The sequence below is a fragment of the Mytilus trossulus genome, chromosome 11 (genome assembly GCF_036588685.1).
Source record: "Mytilus trossulus isolate FHL-02 chromosome 11, PNRI_Mtr1.1.1.hap1, whole genome shotgun sequence".
Taxonomy (NCBI): domain Eukaryota; kingdom Metazoa; phylum Mollusca; class Bivalvia; order Mytilida; family Mytilidae; genus Mytilus; species Mytilus trossulus.
The window spans coordinates 38,586,214-38,604,217 of record NC_086383.1 but is presented as its reverse complement, the minus strand read 5'-3'; the positions used below and the strand labels follow the sequence as shown (position 1 = coordinate 38,604,217).

Sequence of the window (18,004 nt, the reverse complement as noted above, 5' to 3'; positions counted from 1 at the left end):
TCCACACAGGCTGTTGTGTATTTATGAATTTGCCTAATAGACTAAAATGATTGAAATACACACCTCATTAAAATGAATGTGTTTGGATTTTAAGGCAAAGGAAGTTGATTCAAAAATGGGAGATAACTAAGAAAATTTGAGTAAGATACTGACCCCTGATTGACTTCAAATATTGTGACACATTTCAGTGGTGGACAGTTGGGATCATTAAAATTAAGGTGTATCTGTATTAACTTCAACATGCTTAAATAATAAATAAAAGAAAACAGGAACCACCAAAAAAAACACAGAATCTGTCATCAACTACCTAAAACAAACATTCAACAAATAGCAACTAACAACACATATTCCAGCTAGCCTGACTATAGGCAATACTGTGGTCAGGTTGAATTAGTTTTATATCAGAGGCCAAACCTATATAAATAAGAAGTTATGGTAAGAGTGCCAATAAGACAACTACTCATCTGTGTCACAATGCATAACCTGGTGCTCCGCAGGGCACAGCTTTGTACGACCCCAGTGGTTGAACCCTGAACAGTTGGGGCAAATTTTGTCACAATATTCAAGCTTGATTCTGTCTGAATTTGAATTGTGGCTTGTTTTGGGCCCCTTATTCTTAATCGGTTGGGACCATCATCCCCAAAATCAATCCCAACCTTCCTTTTGTGGTATTGAACCTTCTTAAAAAATTTCATGAAAATCTATTCACTTAAACTAAAGTTATTATCCGGAAACTAATGTGTCTTCGGACGACAACATCATACCATTATATGATCCCAAAATTTTTTGGGGGTTGTATAAAAAGTAAACAATTACTAGTATAGGCCTTCAACACCGAGCCTTGGCTCACATCGAAAAGCAAGTTATAACAGGCCCTAAAAAGACTTAATGTCATGAAAAAACACACAGTAAATCAAACTTGTACACTTCTCTTAAACCATAATGAAGTTGGGTGGTTGGTCCTTTCCATACTAAACTTGACAAATTTAAACTGGACTTCAAATTTTGTATTTGCTGCTTCTCTCCTTGTCGCACTGCATTTATAAAAGCAAAGACTGTACAGTTTGGAATAAGAAAAATCTAGGATGACATGATTTCCCAGTTATTTCAAATTGTGAATTATCCGTTTAAAGTTCTAGCTCATTCAAATGGTCTGTTACTAAGAAGGCTTTAGCTTCATATGAACAAAAGATGCATGGGATATTTGTTACTGGCTAGACATTTTTTAACACTACTTCGTCCATCCTTCAATTTCCTGCCATTACCTCTGCTTGTAATAACTCAACTAAGGGATGCAGCAGCAAACACTTTTAAACCCTGCTGCATTCTGTATGTGCCTTTCTCTAATTTTTGTGCTATTTTCACATTTCCTGACTGGTATAAGAAAAAAAATTTCCTCACTAGTGAAAAATTTGTTCTCGGCAAATGATTAGTGGAAACTTGATTAAGACATCTACCTGTTTTGTTTTCTGCTGACTTTTCCAATTGTGACGTAATGAAAAAAGACAAACATGCCTGATGACGTCGCATATAAAGAACACAAGTTTCTGAAAATCTTTGAAAAAGAAGGATAAAAATCATTAGAGAAACAGATTCCGACACTATAACTTGTGTATTACGATATTTCTCCACTCTTGACAGTTTAAAATTTAACTGTCTTGAGTGGAGAAATATCGTAATACACTTGTTGCAGTGTAGGAATCTATATGTCCAATTCAGTTTTTAATCTAGTTATTGCACTGCATTCATCCTGTTATAGGATTTGACACTCACTACTGGATCAGAGTGGATTCGACAGTTCACAATCTAAAGACTTGGCTGTTTTTTCTCTTTTATTCATGCAATTCCCTTTCTTTATTTGTTATCAAGATTTTTTTTGATGAGCTTGTAAAACAAAGAATAGTAAGTTGAACCTGAGATCTATATGACTTGCCTGTTTGCATAAAATTCAGAATAGGCAATCTTAGGGACAGTCAGATTGCTCAATTATTACAAGTTGCTCGACAAATGTATGCAACTAGTGGACACTGAGACAGAGCCTCAAAATGGCAAACACTGAAATGTACAGACAGTTATATTACAGAACCACTGGAAAACATTTAAAGGTCATTTAGTAGCTGGTGCATTGTGAAGCCGTATCAAGCATGGCCTTTCTTTTAGTGGTAGATCAAATTTGCAGAAACCTCCCCATCACAAGTAATGTTAAACTTTTCTAGTTCAGAATTCAAATTATTCTTAAACAATATGATAATGATCTTGTCAGAAACTTCTGCAAAAGCTAGAAAATTTTGTTGTGATCATAGCTAGAGAAATGGCAATGAAAAACACAAATTTCAACATCACAACTGTTTTAATTAAATAGAATTATAACAAGAGCAAGTCTCCCAATGTATGACTATCTTAAGTAATACAATTCTGAGCAAAGACTATCAACCATAACACCAACGGTTCAAATTATAAGCACTAAATGCACAGCTGTATTATTGGGTAATAAATAAATTATGAATCGTCACATGGTTCACTTAATATTGTAAAAAAACGTCATCACAAGTTGATTAAAATTGTAAAAAAATTGTAATTTATTTCACAGTATTAAAAATGGAACACCAAATTAGATAATTATAAACTCAGATTGTTTTCTTATCTCTCAAATCAAACCTAACTTAACCTCATTTTTTAAAAAGAAACGTTTAATCGCTTTTTTTTTAAATGTTTTTATAGAAAGCTGAAATTAACAATTTTAATGACAAAACAAATTCAAACAGTGATGGTATTTTTTTACAGTATTTTTAAACCATGTATAAGTTGAATTGGTATAATGTATAGATAACAATAATATCAGAGGCTATTAAGTCCCATATGTAATCAATATAATAGTGATATGAATTTATAAGATGAAAATGACCTTGACATAATGAAAATAAATTGCATTTATTATTATTTCCTTGGGACTTTAATATCAAAATTTGATTTTATTCTTCATTAAACATTAAGAAATTTGTTATTTACTTCATCTATTTAAGTAAAATGTTTAAAAGGATAACAGGATTAACAAAATTTTTGGATAGTACAACCACCATCAAATGCCTCCTCCAAGAAAATAGGGGTCACCCATACATATAAATCTTTTTAAAAACCCTACGACTTAATCTTCAGGACTGCTTCACAAAAAATCGCAAATAACAATTAATTGTACACATAATTTATTATTCATGAATACAATCAAAGATTTATTGAGAAACAAAGTTCTGAAATGTAAATATTTGATATTTTTCTCACATTCCCCAAGTTTCAAAAAGTATTTGGAACAGAATCATTGTTCTTATTTAGTATTGCCTTTAATATTTCAAAGTTCAATTAATTTCATTTACTGGTCCATAACCATTTGGACAGGGAAGTTTGGATGACAAATTAAGCCCATTAAAGAGAAAAGGTCAATCTTATCAAATTTATAAAAGTCTAAAACAGCAATATCCCTTCTTTAAAAGTCCTTGTAGTTGACAGCTGATCTATTTAACACCTACTGAGGATATACTTTTGGTTGCCAAGGATGAAAAAAATTGGCAAATAGAAGTGTAGAAAGAGCACACCCATAATGCATCTGTTCTTTTAATTAATTTCATTCCTAAAACTTTTTAACCATCCTTCGAAAGTGTCTTTACATAAAATATCAAACTTTTAAATTACAGATTACATTTTTAGTACATTTCTAGTATGTAGTCCTTTAAAAAGAAGTTGGCACTGAAATCAAATTTTATAAAGCAAGTTGAATGAAAATGAAAATAAATAGTGAAAAATTCTGAAAATTAAGTACCTGAGTCTAAGATTAAGCTATTTAAAATTTGTTATAAAAAAATTGCATAAATGTGTTGCAAAGATATTCTTAGGGCTGTTCCAGAAAATACAATGTCCCACCTAGGGATGGCATTTTTTTTAATGTGGATGGCTGTATTTGAAATAACAAAATTCAAAGGGAGTATTGTTCTAATTCAATTTCATTTCTGTTGGTGGTTGGGGTTAAAAAATAGAGCCGTCAATGGGGGGACCTAGTATTTCCTGGAACTGCCTTATAATAAAATACCTTCACCCTGTTCTGACCGATATGTCGTCATTAATTTTTAACTACTTAGCTCCAGAATTCAGTAGATATAATATATCATATTAAATTAATTTCATATGCATTATAACTACAACTCAAAGAGGATTTGTGCTTTTTCCGCTAATCCAAAGTGGGTCAAATAACAAACTACTAAACTACTAAACAATACACAAATCTTTGCTCAGATAAATGTCTATAAATCTACTTATTTTACTTGCCTCTCTGGCGATTGAGTGATACAAAAATATACTTTAATTATTTCACTCATACTTAATTTTCACAAATATCACACATAAAATATAGTGGTCTATATACAATATTACACGCAATCATTCCTCAAATTAATATTTGTAATGCATTTTTCAATTAAAACAAAATGCCCAATAACCATGGTAATTTCTTAAGTTTAATAATTCATTAATGTTTCTACTGATTTCCATAATTTATTTAAAGGCACTTAATCCAAAATCACAATTTTTGTTTATGTTGCAGACGCTATTTACATCACGAAATGTTCCCCACCTTTCAAATACCCAAAACCCATATCTGGTAAGCAGCTAAAACTAAATTCTATATACTGAACTAAGGAGAATTTTACAACAGAGATCATTGATTGAAACATTATTTTTTTGCAATGTTTGCAAAAATTTCTTCCATTTTTTATGAAAAGAAAATATATATATTGAACGAAAACAATAACAAAAACCTGCAAGGCCATCCAAAAGTTTTATGGTAATCTGTATTTCGTTTTCAATCTCTGTAAAACTGTTCGCCATTTTAGAAGGTTTATTTTTTTAAAAGATATAAGAACATTGCAGTGCAAAACAATTTTTTTTCAAAATGTTCAATTAAAAAAAAAAGAAGACAAAGGCTGACTGCCTTAACCAAATTTTTAACTAAAATGAAAAGATTATTTTTAACAGATTGAACAAATGATAAATAAATTGCTTAGACACACACATGTTGTGAAGTTTGATTTAATGAAATGGTAAGTTTTAAAATTCATGAAATTATGAATGAAAGCAATGTGATATGAAATTTACATACACAATCAAAATGAGACATACACAACAAAACAGAAAATATACAAAGGACACATTTAAAGTAAAATAAAACAATAGTGAAGAGAGAGAAAAATCGGAGAAGTAAAATTACTGCGTTTTAACAATACTGCTTTGGCACCAGTAAAATCAAAATTTCTATTATAAATCAGTTCAAACCAATAATTCATTCAAATAATCTCAATTCTCTAATTTCCTTAAAAAATTGTTTAAACAAATAAATATTTTGATTATTTAAAAATAACAATATTCTTTCATTTCATAGTTGCAGTTACTTAAAAGAAAGTCAATATCTATTTGTTTGCAATTCAAATCAAGCCTGAAATTACACACTAATTAAAACACTAAACACTTGATGGAAAACTGGACAAACCTTCACCATATTTAAAATGGGTGATCAATTCTAAAGGCAGTGTGTGGATGTTACAGAAATAAACAAAATAATTTGGCCACAAACAATTATTTCTTAAATAATACAAGCTATTAACAAATTATGCTTTATGGATACAAGACTTGGCTATAATATTGAATGAAATTAAGACTTTAAAGTCAGCTTTTTAGCATATATGCTCTGCTAGGGTTCATTCTGGCAACATAAAAAAAACAACATTAGTATATAGTTATAGTTATTTAAAGATTTTTCATTGTGTGATTAACATAAAAAATAATCTAACTAACGCTAATTGAAATTAAAATCAAATATCTGTAAGTTAGCGGAAGTAGTTTTTAAATAAAATTGATACCAAGTCTATTCTATTTTTGTGTATGAAAATAAATATGTGAATTCATTGTTTTAAATTTAACAAGGTTGTCTCCCTTTGAACTGACAAGGGAGAAAATTTAGTATTCAAAAGATTTTTTTACAATTCAACAATAATCAATATTGTAAAAGAATAAAATTCATTATCTCAAATATATCAATGAACAAATCTAATTAAACTTTAACATCAGTTCTTAAACAATGAACAAATACTGTGTTTCCTACCCATACCAGATTACAAAAGTTCAAAGTTCAATCTGATATGCTACAACCCTTTATATATATAACCAACATTAGATATGTGGCTTGAAACAATGCCAAATATGTCATTCACACAAAACATGACAAATAATTAGCTTCTTGACAGTTATCTTCTCAAGACGTCTGCCGTTATTTATCGGGGGTAATGCATGTCTAGTTTTCTGGCTGTTCTTCAACGGCAACTTGGGCTTCTCCGTCACCTTTGTTTTGCTCCTCGTCGATGTATTGTTTGACTCTATTTGAGATCTCAATTTTCAGTTTCTTGCCGTTCATTTCAAAGTCTTGTAGTGTGTCAAATGCAGCCTCCATCTCATTCATCTTTGGAAACTGTAGCAGAGCATAGCATTTAGCTCCATTCCAGATCACTCTTAATGGATTCACATTTTTCTCACGGATTTTGGATTTCAGTTCACTAACTCGGACAGACCTTTGAACACTACCAACAAAGATAGTAGGGATTGGTGTTCTTGGGGGTCCACGTCTACGTCTTGGAGACTGACCTTGTTGGTCCTCATTCTCATCTCCCTCACTGCGTCTGTTGTTGGGTCTGAATCTCCTTCTCTGTGGCTGGGGTCTACGTCTCCTTGGTTTTCCCTCGTCACCACTTTTACCTTCTTCATTATCAGCACCGTCAGACTCACCAACACTTCTACGATTTCTTCTCTCATCACCACTTCTAGGTTCTTCATTCTCCTTATTTTCACTTGTATTTCTCCTCCTCCTATTAAATCTACGTCTTCTTGGCTGTTGTTGACGCCTTGGACGCTGATTTTCTTCATCGCCACTCTTGGCCTCTCTTTCACTCTCGTCTCTTATGTCACCTTTTCCATCTGTATCATTTTCACTATTTCTATCTCTTCTAGGTCTTCTGTTGTACGGACGTCTTGGACCACCCCTAGTTCTACGATAGAATGGGCGTCTTTGATAATTTCTGTCCGATTCTTCTCCTTCATCTTCAGTTTTTATCTCTGGAGGTGGAGCACCTTCTTTAAGGGTAACATCTTTCCCTTCTGCTTCCTCACGCTTGAGTAACTTCCGTAGAATTGGAACACGGCGGAGTTTCTCAGGTGTAATCTTAGACCAGATAATACCAGAAGGGTTCTTTCTTGTCCTATTACATTTGATGATTTCTGTTGGTGTTATGATGTAATCAACTACTACATCATGATCTTCAATCAGACTCTCAGGGAAATCAACTACCTGAGTGTCGTGGACCGTTGTGATGATAACAGTGTTCTCATCCACAGCTTCCATGCTTCTCATCATAGCGTACTCCATATCAGCGTATCCCTCTCCTTTACCTATTCTCAAACCTGAAAATATATAAAAGTTTCTATTTTGATTAGTAGATATTCAAAACATATACAACTTATTTATATATTGAACAATATTAATGTGTGTAGACGGCCATAATTAGATATATTGATATTTTACGAAATTTTACTTTGATCAAGATTGCTAACTCATAATTTCCTTTCTCAGCACATTCGAGTGATATGAAAAATTAATACTAGAAACTAAGGCCAGGTGTAGGTGCCCCTTGTCAATGAAATTAACAACATCATCATTGGTAAAATAGCGATAAACAAATTATCATTGGTCATCTCAAATCGATTGCTTTTCTCGCTTTGGCATACCAGCCCAAGCATGTAAATCAATGTCGTTGATACGATTACAATAATCTATAATTATCAGTGTAATCTTTTTCTGTATTACCCTTCTTTCCTCTTTACAAAATATCTCATATTATTCATTTGTGAGCTTAATGTTTAATGCTTCTGTTTTAGATTTATCACCACATTCATAATGCTTGACTCAATGTTGATAATTTTGACGAAAAAATTAGTTCTACGGTACTTGAAAAATATAAATAAGATGAAGATAACTGTGACATTGTTTTAAGTTGCTTGGTAACTTTACCACATGTTCTTAATTTTGCAGCATGCAGAAATATGACCCTTCCTTTACATTTTATCCTGAAACAGTCTTTACGATGAAGATTGCATCACTGTCCTTCAAGACAAAGCCCTTACCTGTTTTTGTGACAGCCACTGATCCAATAACAACTAAATCTACTTTGATTTTTGTGTCCAGTCCAATAGGTTCACTGTGTTCTCTGACACCCTGAAAGTATACAATGATCACTTTAATAAAGTATACTGTAAATTTAAAGATTATTTGCTGCCTGCATTAATTATTGCGATATTGAAGAAAATCCTGTTTACCTCATATGAATTATTTCAAAATGAGAGTTTAGATTATTGTGACTATAACCTTGTAATAAACAGTAATCAAACTACACAGAAATATGCATGGAAAGATGTTAACACCCTGAAAATGTACAATGTAGACATAATATTTCAATAAGTCCAATTGAGGTCTGGTGCTGGCATGTCAGTGACTGCTAGTGATCCTTCGTTAATTTATATCATTGTCATTTTGTTACCTATTCTGACATACATGTAAGACTCAGACTTCTTTTAAACTTGGTTTTACTGTATGTATTTTTGTATTTTCTACATTGGCTAGACGTATAGGAGAAGGTTAAGATCTCACAAAACATGTTTAACCCAACTGCTTTTTTGTGTCTGTCCCAAGTCAGGAGCCTCTGTCCTTCGTTAGTCTTGTATGTTTTTAATTAAAGTTCATTAATATGATTTTGAATTTAGTATAAAGTTCATTATCCCTGAACTAGGACATAAAATAAAATATTGTTTGTTTCCCAATCCCAACCAATCTTGCAAAATTGATGCTAATCAGAAAATTTAACTGTCAAAACTAAGTCAAATATTATTTTATTAATTTTGGATTTTCAGACTTGCCAGATTGTCTGATAATGTTCAAGCTTTTTGGAAAAATAAAATAATTAACCTACCTACCTACCCACACCTGACTTGGCAGGGTCTGGATTGGGGAAACAAACAATACATAAATTTAGGCCTAGTACTAGTACACATTCTTGTTTGGAGACCCAACTCATTGGCAATCATACCACATCTTCTTTTTTATATATGATGCATGCCTCTGGGTGTATGATTTTCTCACTGTGTTGAAGCCCCATTGGTGGCCTTTGGCTGTTTTTTTTGCTCTTTGGTAGGGTTATCATTTTTTTTACACATTCCCCATAAATTTCCATTGTTAATTTTATTAATCACTCAATTTATAATCAAAATACTCATCAGTACTCATGGAAATATATTTACTGTAATGTCAATATTACTAACGACTCAACTAATAGTTTTTTGTGAAAATTTGCTACACATACAACTCTTATAATCAATATTTATTACCTGTGTTGTGGCACATATTCTCAGAATATCCTTATTACAACCCTCTGGTGGTACTATTTTATTGAACAATCCAGTCCTAAGTCTAGGTGTTGGCACCAACAATGTCTTATCAGCCTAAAATAGATTTACATATCTTTAGAAGTGGTTCACAAATCAAATGTAGAAATTTGGAAATTGTCCAATTAATATGCTTCATTTTTTAACAAAATTACTGTGCAAGCTCATTCATATTTGTTTCTTTTTTTCCATTAAGTAAAAGTTGTAAAGTGTCAGATTATATATTAGGATTTTTTTTGGCAGAACTGACTATGTATAGGAATTATACTGAAGATATAACAACATAAACAAAATTCCCAATATTGGATACATCAAATAAACCAAAAATACTGCAACTTAATAACCTACTTTACTGTTGTCATTTTGAAAATACATAAACAGCTGTTTACAAGGTGCTTATGAGAAAGGAATGGTAAAGATTGCCTTCATTATAAAAGATGAATTTAAAAATAAACACAAAACTGTATTCAGCATTACAACACATACTGATTTTGCATTGTTAGTTTGTTGACAAAAAGAATTTAGCATACAATGATCACATGCATGATTGTTAAAATGCTACAAAAAACTTGTGCTGATATCGAAATTTTAGGAAACACCCATCAAAAATCTATATTTTATTGGATCGTTCTTCAGGAATCTCCAATTTGAAACATAACTTTTTGAGTCTTTACAGTTTCTGTAAGTCTTTTTTTTTTGTAGCTCATTTATATGTTTTGTAGTTTAAGTGTGACATCCATTTTCACTGAACTAGTTCACATTTTGTTAAGGGGCCACTGGTGCATGATTTTTTCACTGTGTTTAAAGTCCTATTTGTGGCCTTCAGCTGTTTTGGTCAGTTTGTTTTCTCTTTAACACATTCCCTTATTTCCATTCTCAATTTTTTTTTTACATTAATTTTCCCACTATATGCTTACTTCAAGAGTTAGAAACCTAGCATTTTCCTGTGGTTTATCTGGGTTTATCTTCACTGTCTGTGCCTTCTTAAACTCATCTAATGAAGTCATCTTCTCTGCTGCAGTTGCTGCTCCCTAAAAAAATAAAAGAATTCATTCATGGTCCTATTCACCAAGGTGGATCCGTTCATTTAAAAAAAAAAGGGGGGGGAGGGGGGGGTTGCCAACCCAGGATAAAGGGGGTGGTTCAAACAACATGATTGCTCATATTCAAATGCATTAATCGTCCAAAAAAAGGGAGGGTTACTACCCCCAGGATCTGCCACTGCTATTCACCCATTCATTCTTTAATCTATTTCATTTGTACTGCATCATAATTTTACAATCTGTTAATAAATTTACTAGAATATTTTCTATTTTGATGAAAATTGTGCTTTTGGATAATGTCAACTTAACTGCACTTTCCAAAGTTTTTGCCTTTGCATTTTATATTACTTGTCTCAATTTGACGTTGTCAGTTTTCAACCACTGAAAAGTGTTGCATGTGTTGGTGCTTATGTATTCTAGCCTAGTAAAAATTGCAAATACAACAACATTTTATAAAGAAACCCTACATGCCATATATGAGATTTTTTTTTAAAAAGGAACATTTTTGCTTTCAATGGTTAGTTTTCTGCAACCCATGAACATGATTTATATTGCATTTTTACTAACATGACTAAAGCCAAATGAAAGGTCGGAGTTTGGTATTCTCTGAAAACTTTGTAGTGTACAAACCTTAACATTAGGGATTCTACGATAGCATGGTCTTGGAAACTCCACAAGATCATTCTTCTCTATGTAGTCCCAAACAATCTGACGAATGGCTCCTTTATTAACTTCTGAAAATACAAAAAAAAATACATGTTTACTGTTTTCTTGTAGCTTTACAGGTTAACATGTACTATAAATTCAAAAATAATTGTGAGGTTCTTATCAATGTTAGCTAGACTTGGTCATGTTGGTAAGTCTGAGTATAGAAATAATAAGAATATGACTTTTGCCATGTTTGTGTTCTCATATATACATGACATTACTTGTCATATCTGATATTAAAATATGAAGATTAGGTATGATTGGCAATGAGACCAATGATGTAGAAGATAACTAAATTAATGTACATACATGTCTAAACCAGTAGAGGTAATACATGGCTGAAAACACATATTATATTCATTACTCTTAAGGCCATGGAAAAATAATTAATGGTTTCCCCTAACCCGACCTGGTTACTTGTTTACAAGCGGGTCATTTAATTTTTCAGTAAAAAAAAAAGGGGGGGGGGGGGGGGGCCCACCCCAGGAAAAGTGGGGGGGTTCCAACTATATGTCCTCATTCAAATGCATTGATCGGCCAAAAAAAGGGAGGTTCCAACGCCAGAACCCCCTGGATCCGCCAATGATTTATGAACATTCTTTAAAATTCACAAAAATAAATACACACAATAGACAGAGAATTGGTGTAATAACAATTAATTATTTCATTCTTAGTTTCTATAGGGAATAAATGTAGATGAAAACATTATTTTCTCTTAGTTTTCCTAACATAATTCATTTATCATGGAAATGAATGTGTGATTTGCTTTGCTTGATGATCAACAAATGTTTGAAGTTCTATGATGAGAAAATTCTAAAACTTCTTTTGCGTTGTAACTGGATCACAATAATGACTACTGTTCTTCTTAGTTTAAACTCTCCATTCACTGCAGTTAAACAATTCCATATTTATATATATATTATATATGTTGTGTATTTTGCATAACGCTGTTAGTCTTTTGGTTATTTTGAGGTTTTTTTGCCATGGTTTTGTTAGTTTGTCAACAATTTGTGTGTTTGCAATATCCTTTTGGTACATGTATCTGCCTCTTTTTGACAAATTCATGCATCATCAGGCTTTCTTGCCTTGTATACTGGTGATAGATTTAGATTCTTACCTTCACCTAACTCAACGACAGATTCTGCAGGTGTTTTGGTTGACATGATTGCTTGTCAAAACTGGAACACACTCTGAAATGAAAAAAACAAAAAATAAATCACCTCAAAAGGTAAAATCACAAAATGTACTGAACTCCGAGAAAAATTGAAAAATTGCAAAATCAAAGGATTAAACACATCAAATTTGATAATATTGATAATGATGCGTAAACAAAACAAACAGCAGACACAATGTGTTAAAATGTCAGAATTAAAGGTAAAAAGTCAAATTTAGTAGGTCACAGTCGTGAAAAGGGAACAGGATTGTAGTTACAACATAAGGAACATATCTGAATCATCTATATAACAGATATTCCATAATGGTGAACCAACTCGTAATGGAGTCCGTACAATTTACGAAGTAATGATTTCAGTTTCCATAAAACTTCACTATAGGGAACTGAAGCCGAAATCATGTCTTTTGTTGTAAAGTTTTGTTCTAACCGACCCTCATCTAGTCAATTTCTAGATATAAATCCTAATCAAGTGCTCAAACACAACGAAGGGACAATAATTTATCTTTTAATATTTTCACATTCCATTAGGCCGAGAAAAAAAAGATCGATGTTTCCGGTAACCCGACCGACCCTGTTTTAGCCACAACCCTAACTTTTTTATTGGATCTTCAAAAAAAAAAAAAAAATGTATCAATCGACCCCGTTTTTCACACAGGCTTCTGATAGTTGACATAATATTTTTTCTCTCTTGCTTCTACTTGCATAGAAAGCCGGTTAAACATTTTATCATGTTTATTAATGTCAAAAGGTATTCCAAATAGGTTTATTATATAAATCCAAGAAATTTGCACAGCAGGTGCTTCAAAAACATTGCAAATGGCACACTTCCAGTTTTTGAAACTAATTACGGATCCGGACTTGGAAAAAGCATGATAATTTTCCGGATTTCATTTACGAGATTAAAAAAAAAAAAAAAAAAAAAAAGAATTCCGACTTACTGACCCCATTTTTCAAAATGATGTTACCAGAAACACACATATCTTTTTTTTTTAGGCCTTAGTCGAAATGGCTGACTACTGTACATCATGTACATGTTCCAATAGTGTTTTCTGCAGGCTATTTTGGCATGCAATAAACGTATTTACACTTTTGGTATTTAGCTGTATCTTGCCTCCGAATGACCTTACATCACCTCCAAATAACCTTTTGACGTCAAGCAACAATCACTTTTTAGTTGTGACGTCATATGTTTTGAATTATGAAGTCAAAGTTAACGGGAACCTGTGTGATGTTACAGTACGGGTAGGGACTTATTTTTATGGATGTCTTAATCCGTCTAGTCGGATATGAATAATCGGACATTTTTATGGTAGGTAGTATGGTCATTAATCAACAGATCCAGGTGTGAATGGTAATATACTTTTCCTTTCATCTTAATCCGTGCTACTAGAATTACGGTTCACTGATTTCAGAATTAGGTTACCTGTAATTTTAACCACTCAGTCACTTTATCGATTATATAAGTTCTACATCGTTTTTGACATAAAATATTTTTACAGGTGAAGTACTGGAGAACATTTTGTTTTAATAAAAATAGCGCATTTCTTTTATTTAACGGTTTTTATATTGCAACTGCTATATATTTTCTTTGTTTTTTTCTCAAAATTATTTTTATTTTCAATATGTTGCTTGTTGTTTTGGGTTTTTTTTTGTATCTTTTTTTTTTATATGTTTGCATAAAAAATTTAAATATATTTTTATTCTAGAAGGTTATTTTTGTTTGACTGATTTATTTCCCATGTCATCCCATTGATTAGCAGAATTATTTGCGTACGTTTTCGTTTGACCCGGTACATGCAAAATATTGCAAAGTAATGCAATTCCTCACATTTAAATAATTTAACGGTGCCGTATTGACTCTTAATTCATAATATTAATTTACCCACAATTCATGTATACTTGTATGTTAAATCTAAAAAAATATTTGCCTTGAAAAGACAATTCCATGATGCATATTTTTTTAATTCACAGTGTGTCCACGTGGTTAAACTTTAACTTGACCTCATTCACAATATTGAATGCTAAAAATAGACATATTAATACAGATCAATTTTGTCCACTGCACAAGATATTTATAATGTTATATGGCGGGAAATATCGTAACAGTAAACCCAGGTGACCTTACTGAACGACCGTGGGAAAATCATTCATGATTAAATTTGATGTGGAATGATTGACAGTATTGTGCGGTTTCTGAGGCTCTTGATCGAGCCATGTGGATCGAGCTCCATTAACAATTGATTTACGAGATTAAAAATTTAATCCATTTACATTCATGTAGCTGTAGTCTTCTATTTTATGTTTATATTTATCAGTCATTTCCCATATTTCCATTTAAATAATATGTTTGGAGATCTGCTTTGAATTTCGGAATAAACATGGCGTACGTTATATATATTGTATTAATAAAAAAGATTGTTTCAAACAGATTAACGGGAAAAAATATACATTGATACTTGTATAGTTTGACGTTTCTTTAATACTAGTAGTCAAGTTGTGAATTTTCCTTCTTTTTTTGTGTGTGTCTGCCAGTGTAAGGTTGATGGTATAGTATTACTGAATAGAACGCAAATAATAACTCAAGAAGATTACGAATCAAGACCCAATATGACAATTTACAATGTATTTGAATATGAAATAGACTATCTGATTTTTTTTGTTTCTATGTCGTAATTTTCTTTTTTTTTTGTCGTCGGTAGAAATGCAAATATTCTATTTAAATAATTGAAGAACAAGAATGGAACAAGTGAATATGAGATTTTATTCATTAATAAAACAAAATGTATAGCATGTAATGATGATGATATATTACACAGTTTAAACATTTTATTATTTAATAATTTCACACATAAACGTTTTTAACACTTCCTGGTGGCTGGTTGGACTGGTCGACGAAGATACTGGTTCAACTTCTCAACGACTAAAGCATGATAGGCTGACTCTGTGTTGACTGATGGGAAGAGTGCAGTGACATACCTCTTAATCACATTCTTTCTGTTGTCTTCTAATGGCCTTTTGCTAAGTTTACCACCGCCCCTGTACGAATAGTGGATACGTAGTTGATCTGAGGTGAATAATTCCGGGAAAAAGTGCTTTAGCAATAAAATCCCAAACGATCCAGGGTTTGTTCCACAGTTGGAATACTTGCTGAAGTCATCTTCTGTTAGACGCATGTGCTCGGGAAAGTCATTGAACAAATGCATAGGCATGACTATGCGTTGCATAATTGGCTGAGGTTGAGGCGAGTCTGGTAACGATGATGTAGGTGTTAGTGGCAGATCTGGCAAAGGTTGGGGAATTCTCGGCGTTGTGGGTGTAGCTGGAGTAGTTGGTAGTCTGATTGGAGTGAGGATTGGAGTTATTGGTAAAGGCGTAAGATGGGCAGTTCTCTGCTTTGTAGCTAGCTCTTTTATAATATTGCCTTGCTCTTTAATAATATTGCCTTGCTCTTTAATTATATTGCCTTGGTTTATCATTAGTCTTTCCATCTTGGCTATTCTGGTGTTGGAGAGTTGCATTTGTTTTTCAATAGCTTGAAGAGACTGCTGTATTGAAAAAGCAGGTGGGTCCTTGTTGGTTGGTGTTGTTTGAGTAGTAGCTGCTTTACACACTGGTGGCGGAGTTGCTGGAGTAGTTGGTGAAGGTGGTGTTGGAGCCAAGAGATGAGGTGGAAGTTCCGGCGAAACTGACGGCGACCTGTACTGATACAGGTCGCTGGTCCCCTCTCCTGTGCTCAGCATGACAGCAAGTTGTTTGACTCTTTTAACCTTAGGTGCAGGACGAATCACCCTTTTCCTTTTGCGTATAGTATACTCTGTATCTGGTTGCGAGTCAGGTGAAGAAGCTGATTTAGCTGGCGAATCTGGTGATGATAGTGGTGATGACGGAGCAACTGCATGCTCAGTTTCTTTCTGTTTCATAAGGATGTAATCACCCGTGTCTAAAATCTCAGCTGTTTCTGGGTTGTCGGAGCTAGTGCCATAAATGACTGGGTACCGCTCGCCGATGTGGACACGGCCTTCTGTAACAATCTTTATTCTAGGACATGTGTAGATAGTGTCATCATCATACTTTACAAGAAAGTGACTGAATTCTCGTGTAGCAGCTCTGATAGCCATACTGATTATAATGATTAATGAAAAAATATAGTAATATTTATATTAAATTTTTATAAATCTTATTAATGAAAACAGCTCAAGTAAGTTTTTGAGGAAAAAATAAACAATCTTTGAAATAAAAACATTCTTTGAAGTCAGAATAATATTACGAGTTCATTTCAGGACATCAAACAATCGCACAGCTTGTGTGGATTTCCTTTGATATAATTATACTATTATTCAATACTTAATTTCCAATTAAATTTCAAAAGTTGATTATTAATTATTAATTATTTTTTTTAAGTATTTTTTATTTTAGGTCAATATTCGTAACACCTCATTTAATAACTCATATATGGAAATTGTTTCATTTTATTGTCGAAGTAGGTAAATTACTAATAATTTTCAGCCTTTAATATACGCCAGTGACAAAACTTATGTAATGTATTTATGGGGGTCTAAATGGAGGTCCTTTGGTTTAATTTTGAATTCCATTAAATTTGTATTCATTTTCTCTATTCTTTAATTTTTTTGTCCATTATTCTTTATTCTTTATATTTATTTATTTAGTTGTTTTGTTGTGTATCCGTTTTTTATGCATCTTTAATTGATATGAAATATTCTTTTACAAAAGTCGTATGGGGCTAGTGTCAGTAACACACGAATTGAAGTTCCAACTTTCTTTCTCACGATTAATTTGACATGTGTATTAATGTAACCAGATGGTCTACAGGTGTTCACCCAGACAAGTCAACTCCTGGTCATTTCCCGTGCAATACACATGCCATGTTAGGGGATGCATTTAAATAGCATTTGTAAATTTAACTTATCAGTATAGTTCGATATCTTCACATACCATGCCGAAGTTTAAGCTTACACATCAAGACAACCTAGAAATCATCGCTTTGTATAGACAGAGCTGGCCAGTTTATGCCATTGTAAATAAGCTAGCCGCCAGAAGCATAGATGTTACCTGGGGTACCGTTAAACATGTCATTAAAAGATACCAAAGTGGCAAGATAGGCTACGACAATTTGAGCAAGGAAGAAGAAAAATTACCAACTTTCCAATATATCACTGATCATGATGTCAACTTTGTAAAGAATGCTTTGGCTAAAAAACCTACTCAAACGTCTACCTACATTCAGCGTCTTTTAGCAGATAAGGGTACACACACCAGCAAATCAACTGTCAAACCAGATGCTCCGCAGGGCGTAGCTTTATACGACCGCAGAGGTTGAACCCTGAACGGTTGGGGCAAGTATGGACACAACATTCAAGCTGGATTCAGCTCTAAATTTGGATTGTGATTAAATAGTTGACACAGCATAGGTTTCTGACACAGAAAGAAATTTTCTTTTTATTTATGAAATTTCAAATGAGAAAATTGAACCCAATTTTTTTAATCACATCCCCCTTTCCCTTATTCCAAAACTAATCTCAATTAAAATTTC

General features: G+C 32.7%; 1 protein-coding gene across 2 annotated transcripts in view; it reads right to left on the bottom strand.

The window, feature by feature from the left end:
- Nucleotides 1-2,331: 2,331 nt before the first annotated feature.
- The window catches only part of LOC134691060 (methenyltetrahydrofolate synthase domain-containing protein-like), a 20,629-nt gene continuing 4,956 nt past the window's right edge, over nt 2,332-18,004 (bottom strand). For both annotated transcript variants that reach the window (XM_063551259.1, XM_063551258.1), the window contains exons 2-7: nt 12,397-12,469; nt 11,202-11,305; nt 10,446-10,559; nt 9,472-9,585; nt 8,215-8,305; nt 2,332-7,494 (exon numbers count right to left, since the gene is read on the bottom strand). In XM_063551259.1, coding sequence (XP_063407329.1) covers nt 6,335-7,494; nt 8,215-8,305; nt 9,472-9,585; nt 10,446-10,559; nt 11,202-11,305; nt 12,397-12,442 — 1,629 coding nt within the window. In that variant the 5' untranslated portion in view covers nt 12,443-12,469 and the 3' untranslated portion in view covers nt 2,332-6,334. The remainder of the gene's footprint in view (nt 7,495-8,214; nt 8,306-9,471; nt 9,586-10,445; nt 10,560-11,201; nt 11,306-12,396; nt 12,470-18,004) is intronic.